The 17025-nt window shown below is 40.5% G+C and overlaps 1 protein-coding gene across 1 annotated transcript; it reads right to left on the reverse strand.

Annotated features, from left to right (window-relative positions):
* Positions 1-3071: 3071 nt before the first annotated feature.
* Positions 3072-3971, reverse strand: LOC310830463 (vomeronasal type-2 receptor 26-like; the record flags this gene model as incomplete). The annotated part of the gene is made up of 1 exon (XM_083710241.1): positions 3072-3971. One exon carries the CDS (start codon positions 3969-3971, stop codon positions 3072-3074), a length of 900 nt encoding a protein of 299 aa, XP_083566367.1.
* Positions 3972-17025: the final 13054 nt, after the last annotated feature.

Raw genomic sequence — 17025 nt, forward strand, 5'->3', positions numbered from 1 at the left:
TCCTAAATGGAGGGTGTGGAGTGCTTTAGGAATTAAGAAAAGTTGTTTGTCACATATTTTGGAAAGAAGATTTCCCTCATGCTTTAGTTAGTTAGGAAGGCATGGTGAAGTTTGGAATGACCCGCAGCATGAAGAGAACACTGGATTCAAATCTTTGTGTTAGGGGTTAGCAACAAGGTATCATGGATACCTTATGGCTGCATCTCCGTCCTACTGCACCATGAGCAGTCTCAATAAATGCTGCCTTGTAAATCCACATTAAACAAGAGGATGTTGGTCAGGATATAAGGGGGGGGGCACTTTAGAGTTATTAAATGCCTCAAACCACCCCTTTTACCAGAGAGTTCTGAGTTTGAATACCAACTGTGAAATGCTTAGTAAGATTGACCTGTGATCCATCAAGCTATAGGCACTGACAGACTCCATATGTATTCTGGCCTGTCTGCCTGCTGTTACCTGCTGACACCTGCTGTCACTTGCTGAATGAACGACAACTGGGAGAGAGTCTATCTAAATTCACTATGGAGGAAGTTCCCAAGTCTTTATGTAGCCACTAAGAAGGCCATTTCCTGCTTCGCTACCAAGGGAACCTGTGAGGGTGGCAAGAACTAGAAAGGGACTTCCCCCAAAGATCTTAGAACCTGGGCTATTGAGGCCATTGACAGTGCACATATGGAGGCAAATAATGTGAATAAAAGGTGACTCTTTGACATAAAAATTATTCAGTGCAAAAATATGGTTCAAAAGATTTACTGCACAACTTTACTCTGAAGCAACGTGAAACAAATAAAGTTACATTCAGATAGTTGAATAATGTCTTATACTTGTCCAAGCGTAGCACACTTGGATACCAATATATATATCTTCAAGTGCTTTGTCTTTCCTTCATTCCAGTCTCCATTAAACTGAGGTTCTTTTCTTTGAGAGAGATAAGCATATGCATAGACTTGTAATACTAGACCTTCCATGTGATTCTAAGCTAAGCACCATGTGATGGACCCAGATGAGATTTAGCCCCACTTAATCATAAACTGCTAGACTATTCTCTCAACTCTTCTTTAGCTTTAATAGAAGTTTCCATGCTATGCTTCACAATGAAAATACCAAGACATTACAGATTTATTTTCCTTTTCAGTGTACAATTAAACATTTTTATTTAACACAGAAGCTCGCAAAATATAAAAGGAAATGAGATAATATAGCAGAACAAGCCATTTTTAACCCCTTGTCTGGTGATCACTCTTCATGCATGCATGCATTCTATGCACTCAAATTCTTCAGGTGTTATTTATTATTAGATGTTCCCTTTCGTTCAGCTCAGGCCGCAACACAGCAGACCAGCACCAGATGCTAAGATAGAAAAGATCTCCACAGCAACCATGTATTTTCCCTTGGTACTGAGGTACGTTGGAACAAAAGATACCCAAACACTGCAAAAGACCAACATGCTGAAAGTGATGAACTTGGCTTCATTGAAACTGTCAGATAACTTCCTGGCAAAGAAAGCTACAGTGAAGCTGACAAGAGCCAGGAAGCCCGTGTAGCTCAAGACAGAGTAAAACATAGTCACGGAGCCCTCATTACATTCCAGTACAATTTCTTTAGTGATTGAGTGCATGTCAACATCTGGAAATGGTGGCGAAGATGCCAGCCACACAGTAGAGATGCCTCCTTGAATAAAGGAACAGGAAACCACAATGACAATAGCCAGTCTCTTCCCCACCCACTTCCTCATCCTAGATCCTGGCTTGGTGGCCATGAAAGCCAAAACCACTGTCATGGTTTTTGCTAACACACAAGAAACAGCCACTGAGAAGATAATGCTAAAAGCTGTCTGTCTGAGGAGGCATTCCACAATTTCAGGTTGTCCAATGATTAGCAATGCAGAAAGGAAGCAAAGCAGGAGAGAAATTACAAGCATATAAGTGAAGTCTTTGTTGTTTGCTTTGACAATGGGTGTGTGGTGGTGCTTCAAAAATGTTCCCAGGACCAAAGCTGTGATGAAGGAAAAAGTAAAAGCAAAGCAGGCTAAACTGATGCCCAGCGGTTCTTCATAGGACAAAAAGGTTATTTCCTTGGGTATACACATATCCTGATTATTATTTGGATATTTTTCTTCTGAGCATATATTACACTCATTCTCGTCTGAAAATGAAAATATGTGGTCTTAATCAGACAAAGTGAACACATATTCTGTAGAAATCATGTCTACCTGAATTATGTTGCGGCCAAGGCCCCCAAGCCCTTTCCCAGTAAATAACTTCAGACACATCATTTTAGTTTTAAGTTTTTGTGCAAAATTTAGGCCACAACTTTATTGAGTGGTATTATCCTAGGCATTGGTCAGGGACTATAACTGACTCCTGCCTCTCTGGTTGGCAGTCTGTAAGGGTAAACACCAGCCGAGAGAGCAACATTGTTGAAGACCGATTGAAGCTCATACCAGTGTTCCTGTGGTCCTGGAATGGCCCTAGCGCCTCCAGCGGTCTTCGGATGAGATCCAGGACCCCCAGATTCCTTTACCGGAATACCCTATTTCTAGAGGGGCAGGTGATGGCCACACCTTCCTTCCCACACATTCTATAAACCTATGCCTAACCGCCAAACCTTACAAAGTTGTGACAATTGCTAAGGGGTTAGGCTAAAACCAAGTGGCTAAAGCCAATCTGCCAAATGGAAAAATTCCTACCCAGCCCCTGCTCCAAAGCAGGTGATCCAATCTAAAGCAAGGCCAAAACAGTAGCACCTAAAATAGGGAGGGAGGGCGGGTGTTCATCAGCGTGAAGCAAGTGCCCCACCCCCGTTCTAAGTGGTCCAAAAGGGCTATAGGAAAGAAAGTAATGCAACCCCCAAGGAAATGGGGAGTTGCCTGAACAATAAATGCAAGGCCAGGATACATATATTCCCCCCTCCCTTTTTAGCTGCAAAATCTTAATTAAATTTTCCAAATAAAATTTAAATGTTCAGAGAATGTGGGAGGCTATGGGAAAAATTATATAGTTCAACATTTTTTTATAAATAAAAGACTAGCAAACAAGCAAAATAAAGTACATTGAAGGCCCTCAGATTCCTTAGGTCTTATTTCTTATTAGATGTTCCCTGTTATTTAGTTCAGGCCGCAACACAATAATATAGCATTTGGGGGCAAAGATGAATCCCAGGACTCCAGCACCAGAGGCTAAGATAGAAAAGATCTCCACTGCAACCATGTATTTCCCCCTGGTACTGAGGTAGGAGGGAATAAAGGACAGCCAAACACTGCAAAAGACCAACATGCTGAAAGTGATAAACTTGGCTTCATTGAAACTGTCAGGTAACTTCCTGGCAAGGAAAGCCACAGTGAAGCTGATAAGAGCCAGGAAGCCCATGTAGCCCAGGACACAGTAAAACATAGTCACGGATCCCTCATTGCATTCCAGTACAATTTCTTGAACCATTGAGTTCATGTCAACATCTGGGAATGGGGGTGAGGATGCTAACCACACAGTACAGATGCCTCCTTGAATAAAAGAACAGGAAACCACAATGGCAATAGACAGTCTCTTCCCCACCCACTTCCTCATCTTGGATCCCGGCTTGGTGGCCATGAAAGCTAAAACCACTGTCATGGTTTTTGCCAACACACAAGAAACAGCCACTGAAAAGATGGTGCCAAAAGCAGTTTGTCGGAAGAGGCATGTCACCTTCTCAGGCTTTCCCATGAATAGCAATGCACAAAGGAAGCAGAAGAGAAGGGCAATGAGGAGAGTGTAGGTGATGTCCCGATTGTTGGCTTTGACAATGGGTGTGTGGTGGTGCTTCAAAAATGTTCCCAGAACCAAAGCTGTGATGAAGGAAAAAGCAAAAGCACTGCAGGCTAAACTGATGCCCAGAGGTTCTTCATAGGATAAAAAGGTTATTTCCTTGGGAATACACATATCCTGATTACTATTTGGACATTTTTCTTCTGAGCATATATTACACTCATTCATGTCTGAAAAAGAAAATATTTGGTATTAATCAGGGAGAGTGAACACATATTCTGTAGTAATTATCTGAACTATGTTTTTATTGTTATTATTTAATATGCAATGGTTTTTGTATTCTAATGAACAACATATTAAATTTGATTATGAATTTTTCCTGTCTTGTCTGGTGAAAGCCCCATTAAGTGGTGTGTGTGGAGTTTTAACCAACATCTGCGAGGAACATTGGGTGTTGGTACTATAATCTGTAAGCAAAATAAGGCTAGGAGTTATGGCTATTTTGTGTAGTGTTGGAAGGATTTTTTAAACCTTGGTGTAACAGATAAAAACCTCACATTTTAACTTCTAAACTAGATAGATATTATTTTCATTTTATTAAAATGCAAAGCATAGTAATTTTGAAAGTCCTCTCCTGGAACAAAAAGTTCCAATCCCTGTTAATAGATAAAAATATAGAGCAAAAAATCTAAACTTTATTTTTTTAAATTTCCAATTATTTTTGTCTTTGCTGTTCTATTTAGGTTGGTCATGTATTCTCTTAATTTTTCATTTATTCCTTCTATCTCTGTAAATTTCCATTTTTATCACGTAAATGTATCTGTATCAGTGTGTGTTGTGTCAGATGGATAGATTGTGGAGTCTACCTATCATAAAGAATCGGTCTCCTGCTTTTGCAACAATTGAAGGATCTAAACACACTACAAAGACTGGACCAAGTTAAGTTGATTCCTAAAACTTTTTCTTTCAGGCTTATTGCCATTGATGATAAGTCAGAAAATCATTTTTGATCTCTCTCTCTCTCTCTCTCTCTCTCTGTGTGTGTGTGTGTTTGCTTGAATCTTCATCATATATTTGGAATAGTGAAGTGTGCATGCACACGAAAGCGGATACCTAGAACTAACTTAGTTGGTCTTTAAGGTGCTACTGGAAGGATTTTTTTTTATACATTTGGAAGTTATCTTCTCTGATAAACTGTTACTAGTACTGCCCATTATCTAGCTACTGTACAAAAGCCACTGTACTTAATGCCCCACCTTTTCCCCTGACAGGGACTCTGAGGCAAATAATCACAAACACAAACCAGTTTCTTCTTCAGCAACTACCTACAGGCTTAATAAACATTTCAATCACATGCTAAACCTGGTATATAGTCGTTAATTTGTAGGCACATTCCTCTGAATTCCAGCTAAAGTCATTCACTTTTCAACTGTACAGTTTGTGCAGAATACTCACCTTCCTGGGCCGAAATCTTTCCTTCTGGACATGGGATGCAATCATAACAGCAAAATGGCTCCCCATCTTTCACTCTTTTCCTAGTTCCAGGATGGCACCGCTCAGTACATAAGGAAAGAGGCTGAGACTAATCCAAACATGAGAACCCAGAATAGTAATTTTGAGAATTTTGAGATTAGAATATTTAAGGCAACTTTTAGGTGTTCTTAAGTGATGCTTTCTTTCAGTAATGTTTCACTAATTTTGCTAATCAACATGATAATTATAGTACAACAGACTGTTAAGAAACCATCTTTTGGAAAGGATGGAGCCTGGTTAAGGGCATAGATTCTGATTTCATGCATAAACAAAACAGACAAGATATAGAGTTTTGCTTTTTATACTTCCCCAAAACAACTTCTCAATTAATATAGATATCTTTGCCATCCATCCATCCATCCATCCATCCATCCATCCATCCATTGTAGTTTTTCTATTTTCTAAAAAGTTACAAACCAGACCATTGAGACTTACCTGGTTAAAATGGTTGGGCCAAGTTATGGCATCCCCATTGATGGTCAACTGTTGGTAGGGATCAACATTCCCGACCTTCACTCTATGAATTGATTGGTTTGAGGAAACAATCCAGTTGATCACATCAAATCCAGCCACTAACTCTCCATTCTCATCAAAGGAAATCTTGTCCCCACCACTGTTGTTAAAAGAGACACGTCTGAGAAAATTATGTAGCTGGTTTGAAGAGAAAAAGGGAAGAGTTGAGAAAAGGCTGCAGTTGGATCGTTGATAGTAAGTCATACCTTGTTTATGGTTTCTGAGTGAGAAAGTATTCATGATAAAGAAGCTCACTCTTTGTAATTCCGGAAGGAGGAAAAAATTCTAATAAATTGACTTTAAAGCACGTTAGGTTCTGAAGGTTTGGTTTCTATATTTTTCAGAGTGTTGAAACATGGTTAATGTTTCAATAGTCAATTAAATTAACACCATTTTAGTTTGGGTTGACACAGTCAGAACCGACTTCTGACAGCAGAATGTATTTTTTAAAAAATAAAATAAAAAAGTAATTCAACTGCCTAACTCCTTAATGTATATGCACCCACTTGGAAGGTAGCATTAAAAATACAACAAAAAAATATAAGATGAACATATAGAAACCTATACCAAGGGTAGTAAATTTTAATAAAGATGGTAATGAAGAGGGCAGGGAGAATTATTATAAACTGACTTTAAAACATGTGTCTGAAGTTTATGAAATTTCTGTTTCTATGTATTATTATTTTTAAATAAAATATGTGACTTCAAGGGGCATACATATTCATGTAGATCTACTCCCAGAAGGCCTGGTTCAGGCTCATTAAGAAGAAGAGTTTGGATTTGATATCCCGCTATATCACTACCCGAAGGAGGCTCAAAGTGGCTAACATTCTCCTTTCCCTTTCTCCCCCATAACAAACACTGTTTGTTAGTGAGTGGGGCTGAGAAACTTCAAAGACTTCAAAGAAGTGTGACAAGCCCAAGGTCATCTAGCAGCTGCATGTGGAGGAGCGGAGATGCGAACACGGATCACCAGTTTACGACTACACCACACTGGCTCTTAATTTAACTGAATGAATTAGATGCACCAAATTCATAACAGAATTTCTACCTATTACAAAATATGGAGCAGGACTTTCACTAAAACTGCCATTAGCCCCAGTCAATATAGTAAGAGTTCTGGGATGATGGGAATTGTAGTCAAACAACATCTGGAGGGCATGACCAGTTGGGTGGACTTGGCGAGTTGAGAAAATCAAACAGTAATTTGGAAACCATCCAGAAATTTAAGGGCGGGAAGGAAGAAGAGTTATTAAAGCGATATATGTTATATACCTTAGGATGGGAAGGAATTGGGGACACATTAAGAACACAAATTAAGGAATATTGTAGTACATGTATGGTGCTCTGCCTCTTGATAATGTTGAGCATGTTACCTGCCACAGTTGTTGATTCTGGTACTTCCATCCACCTCTTCTTTCCATTACTTGATATTTGAATCTAGTTGAAGACATGTAATGCAAAGCATGGGCTACAGCACAGACAGCATTGTAGATGCTGTAGCTGTGGCCATTCATGCTCATCTCAAAGAATGGAGCAGGAAGGCTGTCTAGTTTCTCCTCCCCAGTACAAATATTCCCCATCACATCTTCCATATTTGGATTAGAGAATACACAGTCAAAGGCCTGTTGCCAGAAGTCTCTGATGAAACCATCTCCTTTTGTGCTTAAAGGATTTTTGCTCTCAACAAATGCTTTGAATGCTGGTAGATCATTGGAATGGATTGTGAAGGACAGGACACCATGGAATATTTCTGTGTCCAAATTCTTTTGATATAGCTGTGAAGTGAGCTCCATTGCAGCTGTTGTTATCCACACTATACCATTTGGTAGACTTGGTGGATGTTCTGCAAAATATGGAATCCATCTCAAAATCATCATTGAATAAGAGTCACCATAAAACACAACCACACTGGCTGTACTATTCAGAAGTTCATTATGTATTTTTAATCCATCTTCAAGAGTTTCATCAAATTCAGTGGCAGACCTAAACATAGGGATTCTTTTTATAAAGTCAAAGCAGACACCTCTCTGGGAAAATTTGGGTAAAGCAGTCTGCAAAATCATTTCACCATTTTCATTATCCATTACTAGTACTCCAATCCATATCCATTTGAAATAAAGAAGCAAAGAGAGAATTCCTGTGTATTGAAGTGCTTGATGAGGAACCATCTGGTAGAAAGAAATTCCTGGGTTTCCATCTGTTTTCAATGGAGCAGAGCCATATATGAGCTAAAGGGATTTTAGGGGAGAGAAAGAAAAGTTGTAATAATACAATGTATATTGCATATTGAAGTTTTCAAGAGCATTCATGGAAATAGGAAACCAGTGCTTTCACCTCTGCTGATGGAAGCCAACTATAGAATCTCATACAATTGAATAATGCTAAAGTAGGGAATCAAGAGATAAAAGGAACAACTGGCAAGTTTGGCCTTGGAGATCAAAATGAAGCCGGGCAAAGGCTAATAGAGTTCTGTCAAGAGAACAAGCTGGTCATCACAAACACTTCTTTCCAACAACAAAAGAGATGACTCTACACGTGGACATCACCAGATAGGCAGCATCAAAATCAGATGATTATATTCTCTGCAGCCAAAGATGGAGAAGCTCTATACAGTTAGCAAAAACAAGTCCTGGAGCTGACTGTAGCTCAGATCATCAGCTTGTCATTTGAGGACCCAATCCCTGCTTTGGGAATAAAGAAACGTGGACACAGAATGTAAGGTGAATGGGTAAGGTAAAGGCCACAACTTTATTGATTACAGCATGTGAGAAGGTATTGGCTTAGGCATTGGGCCACGGAACATTAGACTCCACCCACTCGTAGAGGGGTGAGTCTGAGGAGGGGTTAACCACCAGTAGGGGAAGCCTGTTGATGCTAATCCAACTATAGGCTCTCTTCCTGATGTCACCGAGGGTCGTGCCATGGCCCCCCGCCACATGGGCATCGGACAGGATCCATGACCGCCGGATTCCTTTAGTGGAATACCCAAAATTGTCGGGGAAGGCGATGGCCACACCTTGCCCCCCGAAACACCAACAACACAGATTAAGCTCATATTAAGCTGGCCAGTAGCAAGAGAACATAATACCCCCCCTCCAAGCCTTGTGGCAATGTACTTCCCTGTCTTCCGTGAGCGTAGCGACAATGACCTCTTGACTCAAAGAAAATGTGTGTGCAATGGAGGGGAAGGCTGGCGCGGCTGCGTTTGAGCAGCAAGCCACGCCCCTGCCGAGCTTCCCTATTGGGTGCACAACCAGGGAGGGGCGTGGCGCCAGCCCTGGAGTTGAAGCAGGGGGCAGAGCGCCCCCTGCATGATGCAGGAATCGTCTCCCGCTCACAACCCCTTCCCTCCTGGGAGTAGGAAAGGCTTTCTTATAGCAAAATTCAAACTTAAACTGAAGAAAGTAGGAAAAACCACAGGGCCGGTAAGATACAATCTAAATCAAATCCCTTATGTGACAAAAAGTTAGGGTTCCAGGTGGAGAAATCGAAATTGGAAACAGAATTGTTGGAACCAAAAACTAAGGTACTTTCAAGAATGTATAACTTGCTGTTGAAGTGGAATACACAAGATGAAATGGTTAAATCAGCTATGATAAGGTGGGCACAGGACATTGGGTATAATATTATGTTTGAGGATTGGGAAAGGTTGTGGACCACTGGGCTGAACTTCACTGCATGTAATGCTTTGAAGGAAAATGTAATGAAGATGATATATAGATGGTACATGACCCCAGTTAAACTTGCTAAGATATACCATTTGTCTGATAATAAATGTTGGATGCTGTTAAGGTGCTACACTCAATATGCCAGCAAGTTTGGAAAACTCAGCAGTGGCCAGAGGATTGGAGAAGATCAGTCTACATCCCAATCCCAAAGAAGGGCAGTGCCAAAGAATGCTCCAACTACCGCACAATTGCACTCATTTGACACGCTAGCAAGGTTATGCTTAAAATTCTACAAGGAAGGCTCAAGCAGTATGTGGACCGAGAACTCCCAGAAGTGCAAGCTGGATTTAGAAGAGGCAGAGGAACCAGAGACCAAATTGCAAACATGCGCTGGATTATGGAGAAAGCTAGAGAGTTCCAGAAAGACATCTACTTCTGCTTCATTGACTATGCAAAAGCCTTTGACTGTGTCGACCACAGCAAACTATGGCAAGTTCTTAAAGAAATGGGAGTGCCTGATCACCTCATCTGTCTCCTGAAAAATCTCTATGTGGGACAAGAAGCTACAGTTAGAACTGGATATGGAACAACTGATTGGTTCAAAATTGGGAAAGGAGTACGACAAGGCTGTATATTGTCTCCCTACTTATTTAACTTATATGCAGAATTCATCATGCGAAGGGCTGGGCTGGATGAATCCCTAGCCAGAATTAAGATTGTCGGAAGAAATATCAAGGACCTCAGATATGCAGATGACACAACCTTGATGGCAGAAAGTAAGGAGGAATTAAAGAACCTTTTATTGAGGGTGAAAGAGGAGAGCGCAAAATATTGTCTGAAGCTCAAAATAAAAAACCCCGAAGATCATGGCCACTGGTCCCATCACCTCCTGGCAAATAAAAGGGGAAGAAATGGAGGCAGTGAGAGATTTTACTTTCTTGGGCTCCATGATCACTGCAGATGGTGACAGTAGCCACGAAATTAAAAGATGCCTGCTTCTTGGGAGAAAAGCAATGACAAACATAGACAGCATCTTAAAAAGCAGAGACATCACCTTGCCAACAATGGTCCGTATAGTTAAAGCTATGGTTTTCCCATTAGTGATGTATGGAAGTGAGAATTGGACCATAAAGAAGGCTGAACACTGAAGAATTGATGCTTTTGAATTATGGTGCTGGAAGAGACTCTTGAGAGTCCCATGGACTGCAAGAAGATCAAACCTCTCCATTCTGAAGGAAATCAGCCCTGAGTGCTCACCGGAAGGAAAGATCCTGAAGCTGAGGCTCCAGTACTTTGGCCACCTCATGAGAAGAGAAGACTCCCTGGAAAAGACCCTGATGTTGGGAAAGATGAAGGGCACAAGGAGAAGGGGACGACAGAGGACGAGATGGTTGGATAGTGTCTTTGAAGCTACCAGCATGAGTTTGACCAAACTGCGGGAGGCAGTGGAAGACAGGAGTGCTTGGCGTGCTCTGGTCCATGGGGTCCGAAGAGTCGGGCACGACTAAATGACTAAACAACAACAACAACATTCCAATGCTCAAGTTAGGGATTCAAGGCTGAAAGAATATACACTGATCAATAGCCATCATGTGGATTTATGGCTGAGAGGAAAGTGCACTGAGGTTTTCCTCGCTCAAACTTTGCATCTATAATTGCTAGATTACAGCAACACTCTCAGAGCAAAATTCTTATTGCCCAGTTAGGCACATTATTTGACCAATGACAGCAGCGAAATAAGGAAATATGAAACAAACCCCAACCAAATGCGAATCAGGTTGAGGAAAAAAAATCATTTCCAGCTCTGTCAACTAACAACCCAAAATAGCACATTTAAACTCCTGAAATAAGTTCAGTAACACAAAGAAACAGCAACACTCACAGCATCGTAAAAACCATATCAGAATCAGGATCCTAAAACTCAGTTATCATGTAGGATTCATAAAAAAGGAAGCCTCAGTATTTTTAAGGCCCACATTAATGTCTTGAAATAGATAGATAGATAATACATTATTCGGCTATAAGCCCACAAAGTAAAACAAATCAATAAATAAAATAACATTTTACATTCTAAAATATCAACTAAAATATTTCAGCGCATAATCTCCATCAGATTACTTACAATCTCTAGATATACCGTATTGTGGCCTTGAAGGTAAAGATGGTACATAGAGTTTACTAGACTTTTAATAGTCATGCAGCATTCCATGAAGTCTTTTATATGAAAGAACTGAAAACAGGAATCTGGCAACCTGTAATGTTCTATAAGAGTCAATGTCCTGGAGTAAATAAGCTAGATGTAATTCAGGTGGTTTAGCAACAATTTCCAGAATGATTGAACTCAGAATCCTTGATCGGGGAACAATGTATAAAGGGCAATTAAACAAGATATGATAAAGGGATTCTATTGATTTGTTGTCACATGTGCATAACACAGAGGTTTTACCGTTAGAAAATCTATTGCTCAGCACATTTGAGGGGAACACATTAAATCTGGCTCTAACAAATGCGAATCTATGCGACGCAACCGATAAGGTAGACAGATATCGAGGTATCTGGGACATAGATGTAATGCCCTGATTTATCGGGGAACATGTACCTCCACCTGTAGTAAGATTTTGTTGCAAATCAACCTCCTCCAATCTTTGTTTGATGACCTTTTTAGCTGTAATTAGATCTAAATTTAGTATATTGGAAGGAGAGATTCCATAAGACAACAGTTTGGAATGTATTTTTGTTGCCCATGGGCTGGTGAATTCGTCTCTCCAAAGGCACTGAATAAGATGGTAATTTGGCAATTTATGCCAAAGGGACAGCCAATAATTAAAGGCATGTCTCCACATCAGACTCTCTAAGGAGGGGGTCTTAAGTTCTAAGCGAATGGCAGAGTTGCTTACACAGGAGGGTAGTTTCAAAAGGTGTCTGAGAAAGAGATTTTGCAATGTCACCAGAGGCAAGAGGTTTACAAAGGCGCCCCATAAAGGGACCGCATAGGCCATAGTTGCAACCACTTTTGCACTATAAACTTTTAAGGCGGATGGAACATGCAGAGCCCCCTCAGTAAAGAAGAAGCGTAATAGAGCGTAGATAAGGGTTTTAACCTTATTTTGTAAATATGTGATATGCGCTTTCCATCCCATATTATACTGGAAGTAAATTCCTAGATATTGAAATTTGTAGACTTGTTCAATTGGCTTCCCCTCGAGTTCCCACCTATACAATTTACGACTCCTGGAAAAAATTAAGATTTTAGGGGAGAGAAAGAAAGGTTGTAAAAATAGAATGCATGTTGCATAGTGAAGTTTTCAAAACCATTGATGGAAACTGGTAGTCAGTGCTTTCACCTCTGCTGATGGAAGCCAACTATAGAATCTCATAAAATTGTAGAGTTGGAAGGGACCCCAAGAGTCATCTAGTCCAAGCCCTTGCAAAGCAAGAACCTCTGCTAAGGACAGATAGCCATCCACCAGAGCATGAATTCTCACAATTCCATCTCCAGGAAGAATGAAATATATCTGTTGCAGAGGATTGGGGACCACCCCCTAGCAGATATTTTCAAGTTTGGTGGCAAAAGGAAGCAAGAAAATGCCCAAAACCCCCCAAAAAACATTCCCCTCTAATTTCCAGTGAGGAATGGATTTTGTCAGTGGATTCCACCCAAATATTATATTAGCAGCCCTTAGAAATACGTCAGGAAACTAAAATTGACTATTCCAATGCTCAAGTTAGGGATTCATAGCTGAAAGAATATAGACTGATGATGAGCCATCAAGTGGATTTATGACTGAGAGGAAAATGCACTGAGGTTTTCCTGGCTCAAACTTTGCTTCTATAATTGCTAGATTACAGCAACATCTCAGAGAAAAATTATTATTGCCCAGTTAGGCACGTTATTTGACAAATGACAGCAGTGAAATAAGGAAATATGAAACAAACCCCAACCAAAGGCCAATCAGGTTGAGAGAAAAAAAATCATTTCCATCCATGTCAACTAGCAACCCAAAATTGCATATTTAAACTCCTGAAATAAATTCAGTAACACAAAGAAACAGCAGCACTCACAGCATCTTAAAAACCTTATCAGAAACAGGATCGTAAAACTCAGTTTGCATGTGAGATTCCTAAAAAAGGAAGCCTCAGTATTTTTAAGGCCCACATTAATGTCTTGAAATAATCGTATAGGAAATGTGGGGGTCACATAGAGGGAGGGAGAGAAAGATAAAGCAGAGTTGCCCTACCTGTGGAACCTTATAGTTTTTTAAGAGCGTCGCCACATTCATGGAAATTGGGGCATCCACTCCCCCAATGACTGCTATTAGATTTTTCTGTTGCTCACATATGTAGTTAGGGATAAATCTGTCCTCTGTGGATAAAAGTAGCATTGTAGCATGATAAGTCCTCCTGGCATTGCAATAGCTGTCATAGATGTGGAAGCCCAAAGTGAGATTGGGTAAGAGGTGAGGGTTTTCATTGATCTCTTTGACTGTGAATGCCAAAGCCAGGATGTGCTGGTAATGCTTAGGGACTATGCTGAAAGAAGTGTGAGATTCTTTTTCAGAAGGATATTCCATACTTAGTTTAGTTATTACCAATGTGTTCCGTGCCTCTTTTATTAACAATCAATTATTACAGTATTTATACATAAGTTGGATATAAATATAAAAAATTAACTATGTAAGCAGTCACATTTACAATATAAAACTCTCCATTCTGATTAAAATAAGTTTTTATATATTTATCATTTATTTCATTATAAAGCTTATTGAAAATCGAGTTAAAATATAACAAAACAGATGGGATGGTGTTTCTTTTTTAAAGCTGGCAGATGGAGCAGACTGTTTGGGCAACCCCATGGTAAAATCCACAAGGAGGAGCATTTTAGGATGCACTGGATCTCTGGATCAACCATGCTCAGTTGGCATTAAGTCCCCAACCCCAGTTCAGTTGAACATACTGTTTATCAGCATAACTTGGTCATCTCAACCAAGCTGGCTGTGATGAAGCTGGTTGAGCCAAGCTGGTCCAAGACTAGAAAAGGGAGCATTCCAGGAGCAAGGCAGAGGTGGAATCAGAGAGCGGAGACAGAATAGCAGCAGGAGCCCTGCTGGCAAACAGGGTTTAGATCTGGAGTAACTTTATGCCGCATTAATTTGCTGTATCTTAATTCACACTAGCTTTTAGTGGATAGGATTTCTCCCTACATTTTTTGTTCTTTAGCTGCAGCTCTAGCACAAATTATCTAAGTGGCAATTTTTATTGTATAAAATAAATTAACACAATATTTGGAAAGAAAATCAAACAATCATTTAGGACTTACACAAATAGATCTGTCAATGTTGGCTGGGGTTCTTCCCTGAAGGCTAGTTCACTGACGACGGCACCAGCATGATAAGCAATTCCACCAATTATGAAGTCTCCTTCTTGATGATATTTGTGAAGTGGAGGCTGTGGGTAATAGAAATTGCACTGAACAGTGTGAGTCTTGCATTCCATGGGAGAAAGCAGAGGCAGCAGCAAAATGACTACAACCACCATCCTCGGTACAGAAGTCTGAAACCTGGAATATCCAAGAGCAGAGCTGTGAACCCCTGTCTTTCCCCAGTGCCACTCCATATCCCTGATTTTCACTTGATATATTTATGACAACCTTCACACTCTTTGCTCTCCGTTCTGCTAACAGCCAAGGAAGTTCCACAGGGGTTTGGCTGAATATCATAACTAATGACTGTCCTTCTGAGTAGCTAATTGTGTAGTTAATTATTACATTAACAACAATTCCTAAATGGAGGATGTGGAGTCCTTTAGGAATTAAGAAAAGTTGTTTGTCACATATTTTGGAAAGAAGATTTCCCTCACACTTTAGTTAGATAGGAAGGCATGGTGAAGTTTGGAATGACCCGTAGCATGAAGAGAACACTGGATTCAAATCTTTGTGGTAGGGGTTAGCAACAAGGTATCATGGATGCATTATGCCTGCGTCTCCTTCCTACTGCACCATGAGCAGTCTCAATAAATGCTGCCTCATAAATCCACATTAAACAAGAGGATGTTGGTCAAAATATAATGGAGGGGCAGCTGAGAGACATTAATCCCCTTAATGCACCCTCAATGCACCCTTAATGCACCAAAATATAATGGGGGGGGCAGCTGAGAGACATTAATCCTCTTTTATCAGACAGCTATGAGTTTGAGTGCCAATTATGAGACACTAAGTAAGATCTATGCCACTTGTGATCCATCAAGTTATAGGCACTGACTCACCCCTAGATATATGAATGAATGAATGAACCTTAATATGCGTCAGTCATCATCCATAGCAATAAAGCAACTACAGTCATACCTGAGGTTCAAGTTACTTCAGGTTGAATGCTTTTGGGTTGGGCACCACGTTACTTCCGGGTTTCGCGGCTCGCTCATGCGCAGGCAGTTAAAATGACATCACATGCAAGCACGGTGCAGTGATTCACGACCTGCGCTTGCGCAGATGGGTGGACGCGGGTTGCATTCGCTACAGGATGCAAATAGGGCTCCAGAACAGATCCCGTTCATATCCAGAGGTACCACTATATACAATATACAAATAATAGAAATAAAAAGTCAATTATATAAAAATTATTTTTGGATTTTGGATCAATAGTCAAATAGTATCTCTTATTCTGATTGCCCCAGCTAAAAACCTTTGCTGTCACCTGCTCATCTTGACCTGCCAAGAGAAAGAACACTGTGGTAGTGGTTGGGCAACCCAGAATGGACAATAAAAGAGGGGTGATAATCTCATTTCTCAAGTCTTTATAAAGAGTGCAGGCCAGAAGGACATGCGCCAACGATCTGGTACTGCCATCTCCTCAGGGATATAAGCGTTTTTCCTGTGGAATCTGTTGGAATCATCCCTTAAGTACATCCGAGGGCAACGCATTCAATCTTACAAGAGTAAAAGCGCATCAATATTTTTGAATTTCTGGGTTATGCAGATACAGTGCCAGAGAGTCAAAATGGGAGGGTGGAGAGACCCCTATATGAATTCTGGCCTGGCAGCCTGCTGTCACTTGCTAAAGGAAGGACAACCAGGAGGGAGCCTGTCTTAATTCTCTATTGAGGGAGTTCCCATGTCTGTGTGTAGCCACTGAGAAGGCCCTCTCCTGCTTCCCTACCAAGTGAACCTGTGAGGCTGGCAAGAACTAGAAAAGGACTTCCCCCAAAGATCTCAAAACCCGGGCTATTGAGGCCATTAACAGTGCACATATAGGGGCAAATAATGTGAATAAAAGCTGACTCTTTCAAATAAAAATTCTTCCGTGCAAAAATATGGTTCAAAAGATTTACTACACAACTTTACTCTGAAGCAACGTAAAACAAATAAAGTTACATTCAGATAGTTGAATAATGTCTTATACTTGTCCAAGCATAGCACACTTGGATTCCAATATATATATCTTCAAGTGCTAAAATTCCAAGCTTTGTCCTTCCTCCATTCCAGTCTCCATTAGCCTGAGGCTCTTTTCTCAGAGAGAGATAAGCATATGCATTGACTTGTAATACTAGACCTTCCATGTGATTCTAAGCTA

The sequence above is a fragment of the Podarcis gaigeae genome (assembly GCF_964106915.1).
Source record: "Podarcis gaigeae genome assembly, chromosome: 13".
NCBI lineage: Eukaryota > Metazoa > Chordata > Lepidosauria > Squamata > Lacertidae > Podarcis > Podarcis gaigeae.